At 37.0% G+C, this 11,941-nt stretch overlaps 1 protein-coding gene across 2 annotated transcripts; it reads left to right on the top strand.

Moving 5' to 3' along the window:
- Positions 1-448: 448 nt before the first annotated feature.
- On the top strand, positions 449-11,743 carry os9 (OS9 endoplasmic reticulum lectin). Of its 2 annotated transcripts, XM_026995898.2 has the most exons (15): positions 449-605; positions 1,219-1,395; positions 1,680-1,743; positions 2,287-2,363; positions 2,464-2,562; positions 2,815-3,016; positions 3,259-3,417; positions 3,533-3,642; positions 4,445-4,487; positions 5,231-5,322; positions 5,946-6,164; positions 6,830-7,064; positions 7,535-7,741; positions 9,028-9,137; positions 9,650-11,743. In XM_026995898.2, the coding sequence occupies exons 1-15, from the start codon at positions 456-458 to the stop codon at positions 9,785-9,787; spliced, it is 2,082 nt and encodes a 693-aa protein (XP_026851699.2). In that variant the 5' UTR covers positions 449-455; the 3' UTR covers positions 9,788-11,743. The 2 variants fall into 2 exon arrangements, with proteins under 2 accessions (XP_026851699.2, XP_026851700.2); XM_026995899.2 differs by lacking the exon at positions 7,535-7,741.
- The last annotated feature ends 198 nt before the right edge of the window (positions 11,744-11,941 follow it).

Here is an 11,941-nt window from a genome sequence, read left to right as displayed (position 1 = left end):
ATCTAGTTTTAGCTATATAAACAGATGTACTGTACTGGAAAATCTAATGTGACTGTAATAATCTACATAGCAACCCTTTTAACTGTATGTATCTCCATCTAAAAACAATTTCAATCCAGATGAAGTAGCTGCTTATTTTAATATTAATAACATTTAAACGTTTAATTTAATGCTGTTTCCTGGAGAATTCGTGGTTCACATTAAATATATATTTAACCAATTGGAATCCAAGCAAAGTAACTAGTTTTCGTGGCCGGTGGGGTAAACCATTTAACTTGATACCATAAACTTGGTACCATAATCTGGAGTTGATTGACGCTTATCCGATCCAATCGTAAAGCGTTTTACTTCAACGTTGTCCAATCCCAATTCTCTATGCTGTACATCCGTTGTCTTGGAACAAATAGCAAGTGAATTGACAACGCTGGATAGCTAGTTTGGAATGTGAGAGAAATATGGCTGGTTCATTAGTTAGGTGGTTAAGGGGATTGTATGTTTTATTCTTGGTATGTCTTCTCTCTGCCTCTGCTTTTCTGAATTTAGAGGAGCTAAATGAAATGAAATATGGAATTCAAATTCTGCCCGACCCCGTTATTATGGGACAGGTAAGTCTTTAACCTACCAAACTAGCTCCCTGGTTAACACGGCATCAAGCTAGCAAAGAGTGCTTGATAGTTCTAAGCCTTAGTTCACAGACCAGCGAACGCGGCTAAACTAGCTAGCTAGCTTTAATACGGTTCTTAAATCTGTCCTCGTGTGTATATTCGCAGATCACCTATAATGGTGATTAGCTAACGACTTTAGCTTCCTAGCTAACGGTACAATAACGTTAACCTATAGCAATTTCCCCAAATGCTAGTTTGACAGCTGCTGGCTAATGCTAGTTTGTTTCTAGCTAGCTCTTTTTCTTATGTAAAGCTATATTTATCAGATGAATCGCTAGATACTATTGAAAACTACTTTGTCAGTTTATAAGAAGGGAAAACTCTAGAATTGTTTTTTTAAATAAAATGGTTTTGTCTGTTATTTTTGTGTGGACGTAATATCGATGTAAAATAATTAGCTAAGATGAATTAGCTGGTAAGTTCCATATTAACTATTGCTCTGAGACTAATCGATGAAAATTTACTTAGCTAGTTAGATATTTCGTTTCATATTAATTTCCATTCCTTTTTTACTTTTCCTATCTGTGTTTGTTCATGTCTCTGTTTCTGTCAGATGGAGGATGTAATGTTTGTATCCAATAAGTACAAGCAGCTTTATGAGTGTCGGTTGCCTGCTCAGGCAGTGAGGTTCCACCTGGATCCTGTGTCTGAAGTGGACTCTCAGGGCTACAGTGGCCCAGAGGTCCCAGAGCTCCTGAAGCCCATGCAGACTGCACCCTGCTTGGTCAAGGTTGCTTTTCTTTTTTTCATTATCTTGGCAAACCTGTATTGCATCAAGATCAAAAATGACAGAGCCGTCATCGGCAAGATACAGAAAGCATTGTGCTGTGTATATCACTATACAGACTATTGCAAACTTTGATCTGGATTAAGTTCAAAGGTGGTTTACCTTTTAAATTTACATTATAACTGCATATAATGAGTCTGATTTGGCACAGAGGTTTCAGAATATATACCAAGACTGCTGTTATATACATTGTAAAAAGATGCTGCTTTGGTATTTTCTATCTGCAGACTAAAGACTGGTGGACCTATGAGTTCTGCTATGGCCAGCAAATTAGACAATACCATTTGGAAGGTCAGTATATCTGTTAATATTGGGCAAAATTGATGAGTTCTTTAATTTTTTTTTTTTTAAACATAGGTTTTGGTAACAGTTTCTAGCATCTGGTTATTACGATTGCTTCTAGCATCTGTCTGTTGCTGTTAACATTTTAACAGTACATATACTATACAGTATATATCTTCTTTGAGACAGCTGCACGGTTCAAAGAGCGGTATGTGAAGTCTTCCTTATCCACAGCCATTTGGCTCAATATTGAGTCCCTTCACAGATGGGGCGGTATCAGCCACTAAGTCCAAATGGGTTTTAAGGAGTATGAAATAAGACTGTATTGGGTCTTTACATTAATATTAATAAACAGAGAATTTCTATTGTCCTTTAGTTGATCAGTAATAAATGATCAGTGATCAGTCCTTCCATCTGTCTTATCCTTCCATCTCTTATCCATTTATTTTGTCCATTGTTTGTAATTAGAATTTAAGTCATTTATAAATACGGTTTAAAGATTCTAGATGCATATTGTAAATTTGTATACTGCTTGCCTTTTTGTTTTTACAGATTCAGAGATTAAAGGTGATGTGCTATTTCTTGGTTATTTTGAGTCTGAATTTGACTGGACCAATGAAACTGCTAAGGTGGGACACAACTTTGATTTAGACAGTATTTACTGTTTGTACCATAAAGTACATTTTATAATATTTGCTTTTCCTCTCTCATTTTCACTTCCTCTTTCAGGCCTCTAAACAACACAAGCTAAAGAGATATCACAGTCAGTCATATGTCAATGGCTCCAAGTGTGACCTGAATGGCAGCCCTAGAGAGTCGGAAGTCAGGGTGAGAACATGTATACATTTATATGCAAACACACTTCCTGAACTTCATCTGCACATGCTTTTAAGACCATCTGTGAATTAAATATTTTTTTTAATTATTCTTTTTATTTATTTTTAAAAATATACCAGTTGGTAAAGAAATGCCTTACCGGTTTCTGACCTCTTAAGTTTAGTAGATGACATTGTGTGGTCCAAGCAGTCATATGGTTGTCATGTGATTAGTTGAATTGTTGTGTCTCTTCTCCCTTTCTAGTTTGTGTGTGAGGAGGGTTCGACTGATTATATAGCTCGTGTGGATGAGCCACAGTCCTGTCGCTATGTTCTTACAATACACACCTCTCGAACATGCCAACACCCGCTCTTGCAGCCACCCTCCTCTGCCAAGCCCCAAGCTATTGTGTGTCAGCCTGCTCTCAGTGCCCAGCAGTACATGGACTATGTCAAAGCTCAAGTGTGTGAGTGCAGTTTTAAACATATGCAGGTTTCTCTCAGGGAGATAAGCATACAAAATCTTCTCTCACTCCTTCTTGTGAATGAATTTTAGAGTTTGGTCTGTGAATTGGCTGTTGCCCCTTACCTTGAACATACACTGACATTTTTTTCTCTCTCTCTTTTTCTCTCACACACCACACACTCACTCACTCACTCACTCAATATGTCTGGGTGGGTGGTTGAATATTACTGCCTTTGTTCTCAGCTGACACTAAGCGTAAAGTAGAGCAGATCTCAGAAGAGCTGAAAACCTTGGATCAAATTTTGTCCAAGGATGAAAGCACTGAAGGTACAGGAAATGATCAAATGGATGAAGAGCCTGTAATATCTGCTGATAAACCTGTTATAGGGTCTGAAGTCAAAGGTCAGTGAGTAACCAGGAATTCAGAATTTTCCAATTCTCTGGTGTTCCAATTGACATGTTCTCTATTCATGCTCTCTTTATATCTGTTGCATGCACTGTATGTGTGTGAATACAGAGGCTGTATTGGCAGAAGGTGAGTCAGCGAGTGAGGAGTCAGAGGATAGAGATTTCTGGGAGGGAGTTATCAAACCAGAGAGCACAGACCCACAGACACCTGATCTACAGGTAATCTGTAAATACCAGTAAATAACCACATCTATGGTGAAACAAAATGTGATCAAAAATGTTTAGTCATGAATATTGGTCATGTCATGAAATATGAATAAAAGGTGTTGAATTCTAGGTACACATTCTGTTATGAGTTTGTATCAGTAGGTTTCACAAATTACCTGCTGGCTTGAGCTAATAAAACCAGGTGCTTAGAATTGAATGTTTTGGAATAATTTAATTTTTATGAAACCTGAGCTAAACACCTTTTGCTTCTAATCTACAGTAAGATGTGTAAAATACATATGTTAGTATGCTGGAATCTTACAGGAGAAGACTAACAAAACTTTACTTCACAAATCACATGTTATGAAATTGAGAACATGTAGCAAACCCATTCTTTCATTATCAGACTTTAAAGGTACTCATTTAACATGTTTATGCTTTTGAACTCGGACCGAATTGTTTTTGGTAAAATGTTCCTAAACATTATTGTAACAGACAATTCTCCAATGGAGTCCAGCAATGTTGACATCCCCCAACCTCCAAACTGCACTGAAAAGTATATCCTGGTGTCTTAATCAGATTTGATTTTTGACTGAAAATGACAGTTTTGAGTTCCAATGGTGAAAGTCTTGCTTGTGACAATTAATGATATAGGAAAATCTTTGTTTGAATGATTAACTAGTCAGCATCACAGTGCCTTCACATTTACTTAATACTAACTTTGGGTGATATATTTTCTCTATTTCACGGTTGTTTTATGCAGATAAACATTTCATAAGAGCACCTCAATTAACGTTTAAACATCTTTTTATAGGAGTCTGGCGGTGCTCAAGATAACCAGCCTGAGGATAATGACTGTAAGAGAGATTTTGAGTAGCAACAATATATTGGCAGATTAACACAAAATGAACGTAGATTTATTGTGTGGCCATATTATAGGTATGGACCTAATGTACCTGGTCTATTTTGCAGGGAATATGTTGCTTACTTGTAGCAACAGGCCTAGCCCACACTAACATGGGGAAGTTTTTGCTTTGTTTTGCATACTGCAGTCTACTACTGATACCCACTGAACTGGATAAATAAACATAAAACAATCTTTGCACAACAAAATGAAGCCTGTATACTATACAGAGCAGCTAAACATGAAATTAACATTCCTACTGCATTAAACAGTACATTGGGTTCTACCATTTTGAAACTGTAAAGGGTATATGATAACTTTTGTAATTGTTTTCCCAAGAGCTCCATTTTCCCTTTCCACACTACAACATAAGCTGTGTTTTCAGAATTACCCAATTTGGATAGTGGATTTAAAAAGATGCTGTTTCAGTGGTGGAAAACAATTATAGTGTAGATGAATGGGTACAATGAATGAAAATGGATGTTTTCTCCAATTTAGCCATGTTGGTGTGGACTAGGACTCAGGTAGGCAACTTTTTTCTTCAGTCAGCGAGTTTCACTAGGAACACTGTAATACTGGTTTTGAGAAGGCTTATCAACTTAAAACCTGCGAAAGAAAAATCTCATGTTGTACCACTAATGGACCTGAGGTACCACTTAAACATATAATAATGAACTTTTCTCACTTTGTCCACAGTATTTGCAGAAGAAAAGTTTAATTTTAAAATAATTACTGACCCTGCAGACCTGATGAAGTTTGTCCAGCACCTCAGGGAGAGTAACAGAAACGTGAGTGCTGAAAGCACTTGCTCTGTAAAAGCACTTGCTCACCCTCTCTCTCACACACACTCACACACACACACACACACACACACACACACACACACACACACACACAGAGAGAGAGAGGCAGTTTTATGCTCTAACCTCCCACATGCTTAGTGATCTAGCCTTCTCTAGCATTGTTCCCTGTCTATTGAGATCCCTTCTCCCTCAGGTTAAACTATCCAGATCCTTTTCTACATTTAAATGCAATCTCAAAACTTTATTTTTTCCCTCTCCCCTCTTTTGCATACAACCTGCCCTGCACCTAATCTGTTCCTTTCATTTCTGTGTCTCTTTCCGAACTTCATCAACTCTTTGTTGCTCCATCTTTGTTCTTGACTTGTACCTGTATTCTTTTCTATTTCCTTATATTGCTGGCTCTGTTTATTTTACGACTCTGTCTTGTTTTGTAAGAATCTTTGGGTTATTGAAAAACACTATATAAATCATTTTGGTGGTTGTTGTTGTTCACACATTTAGCTGAATAGAATAACATTACAGATGCAGTTGACTTAAAAACACTGTTGTCCCTTCAGCAGTCCCAGTCCTTATTATTACATCTCCCTGCATCCTGTGTGCCCCGTTAGTATAAGAAGGAACAGCTCAAAAATAAGAAGAGCCAGTCTTCAGAGAATAGAGAAACTGAGGAGGAGAAGAGAGAAGAAAAAGAAGGCAAAGAAGGAGATGAAGATGAACAACTTCTTAAAGAGTTTGAGGAAGAAGTGGCAGATCTCTCAGTATCTCCCTCAAAGATAGAGGAGATTAAAGAAGAGATGCAGAAAGAGTTTGACAACATTATTGAGGAGGTATGGGCTCCTATTATTCTCTCCCATGCAGATTTCAGTCATGTTAGATCAAACCTAAGAATATGGCTTGTCTGGGTACCAAAACTGGGTTGTCCAGAGGCACCCACTATATTATATCTGCACTATATTATATCTGCACAGTTCCATGTGTCTGCTGCTTGTCACCAAAACTAATAAGAATGATTGATTCCTGGAAACCTGAATGCTAACCCTCCAGACATATGACATCATTTCAGCATACATGGTTAACTTGAATCTTTGAAATTTGGTCATTATGCTGAAGTTTGGTTAAAATTGGCTTTTCAGCAACATATAATTAAGATATAAGATTTGTTGTAAGGACATCATATGCATGAAGTTTCAAGCACCTCTAAAGTGTGGAACACATAGTGTCACTTCTAAAAATGAAATACAACTTTAGACGTGCTTGGACCCTTTTAAATAATGTTAATCTTGTCTTTATGGTCCATGATTCAAAGGTTGAAAATGTAGTTGTGTGCAACAAACAGCACTACTAATAGAAATGGTAGCACAAAAGCAACCAAAGCAATTGTAGGACATGGATCAAATCTGAACACTGAAGATTTTCAAAGCGTACCTTGTCTTATTGATTATTGTATATGTGTAACACTAACTTTGTTGGTCAATACTGGGGTTTTTTTCAGGCTCAGCAGGAATTGGAGACTGAAGGTCTTAAAGGGGAGTTTGATCGCTCCCAGGCAACACAGACTTTGGAGAACACTTTGGGCAAACTGCTGGATCGTCTCGAGGATAAGACTGCACAGGATACTGAATCAGACACAGAGTCACACACACATGTGCATGACAATATAGACAGTCCAGCCAAGAGGGGGGACAGCGCTGCTCATGACAACCCAAACCTCGTCCCCAAAACCCCAGGTAAACGGATTGGTTTGGGAGTGTTTTGGGAGTAATTGTATTCGATGAATGACTGACTATATGAAGTCGTGTAAAAATGTGTTTATGGTTAATGTAAAGGTGTGGGTGGCGTAAATGAGTGAATATGTATTAGATTGTGCTCATAATCCTGATTTTATGCTTTATGTATTTACTCAATCTACATATGTGCATATACATATGTAGATAGGCACACTTCATCTTCATGTTCAGTCAGTATTCATTGTTTCTCACCTTTTTGTTTCCCTAAAAGTTATCTGTACAGCCAAGCACTACCGTCATGTTTAGAAATGCTAAAATAACACTGCACTTCACCTAAGCAAGGGTTGCATGAAGACGGTACCTTTTTGTGAGAGACAAAAGCATAAACTCAAATATAGGGAGGGTGAATTTTACACTGTCGCTAGGGTAACGTACCCCTCCCTCCCCCTCTTTGTCTCTTATTACCTCAGCGCAGGAGCATGGCAGTGGAGAGCAGGTAAAGATCAGGGTGACTAAGTATAAGGTGGGTGGAGACGTGGCCTCAGGAGCTGTTGTTGGGGGCGACGGTCGTGAGGGGGGTGTGAAGGTGCAAGAGCTGGGCGAAAGTGACCCCCAGTGGCAGCAGATTCAGGAAGTGGTCAAAGAACAGCTAGAAAGAGCTGGCATCAAGGCCGAAGGTAGGCCAGAGTGCGCGCACACACTCGTTAAGTACTATCCACTTGTGTGTGTTTACGCAGTTTAGCTTGAGCCCTCAGATGTCCTTTTTGGCTTTTTTTTTTCCTGGCAATCCTTGACTTTCCTCTTCTGAGTGGCCCTGATCAGCACTTTTTCGCCTGACTTCTTTTCTCTTGAATCTTGCTACATTATGATTAATCTTATTGACTCCTATCTACATTAAGCGAATTGTGGTATTTCTATTTCTAAAGTAACAGGGCTTTTTTTCTTTTGTATTCAGCATTTACTTCGTAATAAAATTCGAAATAATATGCTATATCTGATCCCTAATCCCTAAAAGCTTTGTATGTTCTCTCCATTTAATAGGCAGAAAATTTATATTAGTCTCTTCAAAATTAAAATCAAATTCTAGAGTGGAATCTTTAGGAAGAGAGCTTGAGCCTGTTAGGCATTTGCAGTAAATTCATTGGGGGGAAGTTTTTTTCATTAATGTCTGACAGTTTCTGTTGTTGTTGTTTTGGTATGGTGGTTTGTTTTTGTTTGTATGGTTTTTTTTGTAGATGGATAAATATTTTCCATATGTTGTTAGAGGTAGCTGTTGAAGATTTAGTATGGACTCAGGTTTTTGAAGCAGCCAAAGCTTTCAAACAGTTAAAATGCATCTCTTTAATATGGTACATAGTTACATTGAGAAGAATGTTCCCAGTCACAGTAGAAATTCTAAGAAATGCACGATTGGCAAAACCAGTTGCTTACTTTAGTGTGATTTTTGATGTGTCAATTTAATTTTATATGGATGTGACTAAATGGAATCATGATGTATAGCTCAGCATAAGTATTAGGGCTGCACATTATGGAAAAAGTACTATATTCTGATATGCCTTGTAATACATTTTAAATATAATGGTGAACCCTACGTGTGCTGTGGTTAAAGATCTGCCTAAACATGATTTTGCATATTTTAATTCTTTTGCAATACCAGTATTGCAAAGGCCAATATTGCAGGAGTGAATAATAAAGGATATATTGCATCGCCATAACAGGCATTGATAAATACCCCATTCATTCTCTCATCTGTCTCATTAGCTATCACTTGCATGCCTTTTCTCTTTTCTCTGTGTATGTATGCACGCACGCATGTGAAGACATTTGTGAGCCATTTTATGTGTAAATGTTTTTGTGCATTTCATATAGTAAATAAATCTTGCCCTGCATGTATCAGGTGGTGATTAGATGCTATGTCTGTAACTGATGGCAATACTTTAAATTACTTGTTTATCTGTTTCAGGCAAGATAGAAGTAAAGATTTTGACACGCAAAACAGCAGAGGAGGCCGGAGACCAGTGGTTGAGTGAGGAAGATACTAAATCTTTTAGAGAACTACTCATAAACCTGCTGGTATGAATTCACATTTCATCATAACCAAATATGAAAAAGATGCACCAGCAGCTCTTCATATTAAGAGTTTGACAAATAATATATAATGTTCAGCAAACATATTAGATTGGTTCTGCTGTTTTGTAGCACCTGGTGCTGGTATTTTGGAAAATAATTCAGGTTTGGCTTTTTACAGCATTTAATTTGGGCATGTGATAAATGTTTGTTGCTTGTATAGGTTTATCTTGAATGTTCAGTGTTTGATTGTCTGTATTTGCTGACTAACATTTGAGCAATCTATTGGTACAGTGTAATTGTGTGAATGTATATATGTATTGAAACACACACACACAGTGTGTATCAATATGTATGTACACATACTGTATATTATGGTTTTGGCATGATGAATAGATTTCCTGAATAATAGTTGTGAATTATTGCTTCTCTCTCTTTCTTTCTTTCTTTTTCTTTCTTTCTTTCTTTCTTTCTTTCTTTCTTTCTTTTTCTTCTATATCATTTTGCTGTTTGTGTAGACTGGAGGAACAGAAGAAGTGTACAAAGAGCAGAAGAGACAACAGGAACTGGAAAACAACTATAGATTTGTCTGGGGAGAGAAACAAGATGAGAGCCAATCTACAGGAACCAGTGAATCTGATGAACTAGACTTTTGAAAGTCTTTCCCTCCATATGCTTTCACCTCAGAGAGGTAGAAGGGAGAAATTGTATTTTGAAATACAGAAGAACTCTCTCAAGGCCGTTTAGCCCTTGCTTGGACTGCAGTTGTCATGAACACTGTCTTTCATGTTGTGAGAAGTTGTGCAAGTGGTTTAATCAAACTGTCCCCTGAATGATTGTCACTAAACTTAAGAGGGTATTAAAGCATTCATCACATGCCTGTCACAGTCTAGTAGGAGCTTCATAGTCAAAAAGAAATTGTAAAATGTCTCTTGGATTACATTTTCTTATGATTTTCCAGTGACGGACATTATTTAACACAGATGCCACTGTTATTGAACAGGAATTCCCCCACAGCTGTTTCTTGTTGATGCTGCCTGTCTTAGCAATGCTATTTATATTTGTATGTGTGTCTGTGTGTCTTATGTTGATCGATTCCAGACTGTTAATGTGTCTCTTTCAGGGGTGACATTGCTTTAAGACAGCCTGGACAGGCGTTCTGATTCACAGGGTCCTCTCTGCTTTGGTTACCCTTTCATTCCCATATATCATATATCTATACAACTCTTAACAAATTTAAGCAATTGTATGTTTTTAAATCTACCCCTGAGGGTTTGAGAATTGTTTTGAGGAAACTTTGGAGAGTTTATAGCACTTTAAATAAATAAGCACTGTTTAGAATCTTAATTGTGGAGGCACCAAACAATCAGGACAGATGTGGGAATACAGCATACAGTGAGGGAGTCTTTGAAATGAGATTACTGAGAATGACATTTGGAAAAACATGGCACAAGATTCTTTTAAAAGTATTAGACAAAAGACAGGGTAAACTCTACCCACATATTAGAACTCTGACCTAGTACCTTCCACAACTAAGTGCTAGGCAAGGTACTATGATATGATATACAGTCATTACTTGTATGATTGAGTATTTCTCATGAATGATTGATTGATTGATTGCTTTTGAGGATTTTATTAGTAAGATCAGTGTTGCAGTATTGGATTTTTAGATGACCTAAATTTGTAGCAGTTACTGCTTCTCAAAAATGTTTGAGCTTTAAAGTAGTTTTAATAAACATACAATAGACCAGGTTTATGTTCTGCAGACACTTAACAATTCAGAGTTATAGTCCTGCAGAGGAACTACACCTGTTTAATAAGCAGGTTGTCCTCATACCTGCGTAACTATATAAAAGAACATGTCTAAACCATATTCTGATTGAACAGTGACACGTCTTCTACATAAAGTATGTCTGGCATGAATGTGAGATTTATTTATTTTTACTCCTAAATGTATAGCTTCTGTTCAGATGTTGCCAACAAATAAGGGCTCTCTTTGGAAACATGACTAGCTTGCCCTTAAAATAGCATTGGGGTATTGGGAATGGAGTAATTTGAGTGAGTAGATTTTTCGGTTTTGTAGTAACAAACCACTGGGTCATAGTTTTGGCTTTTGATGAAATGTGCTCCACGAAGGTATAGCTTTAAACTATTTTAAATGCAGAAACCAGTAGTCCTTTACCTGAAACCAGTAGATATTTTAAAATGCAATCTGGTGGCTCAATAAGGTAAGAACATTATTCAGCACTCAGTGTGCTAATGGCTTTAAATAATCTTTTTGGTTATACATATTTGTAGATTACAAAAATCTTTCGGCATCACTGTGTGGTTTTAAATTATAATTAGCAGGTAAATCCCATTCATCCTTGCTCTCAGAAACAAAGTTAATTTGACATTTACAAATTTCATTCAGTATTTTTTCAGTATTTAAGTTTTTAAAAAGACTAAAAGTGCATAATCTTGTCTTTATCATTGACATGAGCTATCACCTTTTAAGAATAATCTTGGGGTGCATTTCTCAAAGCCTTTGTAGCTGTCATTGCCCATTCATGTTTACTTACCAAAATGTACAACACATTGCTACTAAAGAACACAATAAAATATGAAAATTAGTTGTTGAGGCTTTTGCTCAACGTACCCTTTCTTTGTGTTTCAGGAATCAATTAGACATGTATAAGTCTGGATATGGCTTTATATAAAAAATAACCATGTGATGTGAAAGGAGTAATAAAATATTTCACAAACATTTTAAAGCTCAGTCAGTGATGATTCCATTTTACAATAGCCCTCACTAAACCAGTATTTTTTTC

The sequence above is a fragment of the Electrophorus electricus genome, chromosome 3 (assembly GCF_013358815.1).
Source record: "Electrophorus electricus isolate fEleEle1 chromosome 3, fEleEle1.pri, whole genome shotgun sequence".
Taxonomy (NCBI): domain Eukaryota; kingdom Metazoa; phylum Chordata; class Actinopteri; order Gymnotiformes; family Gymnotidae; genus Electrophorus; species Electrophorus electricus.
This window is presented reverse-complemented; position numbering and strand designations above follow the sequence as displayed.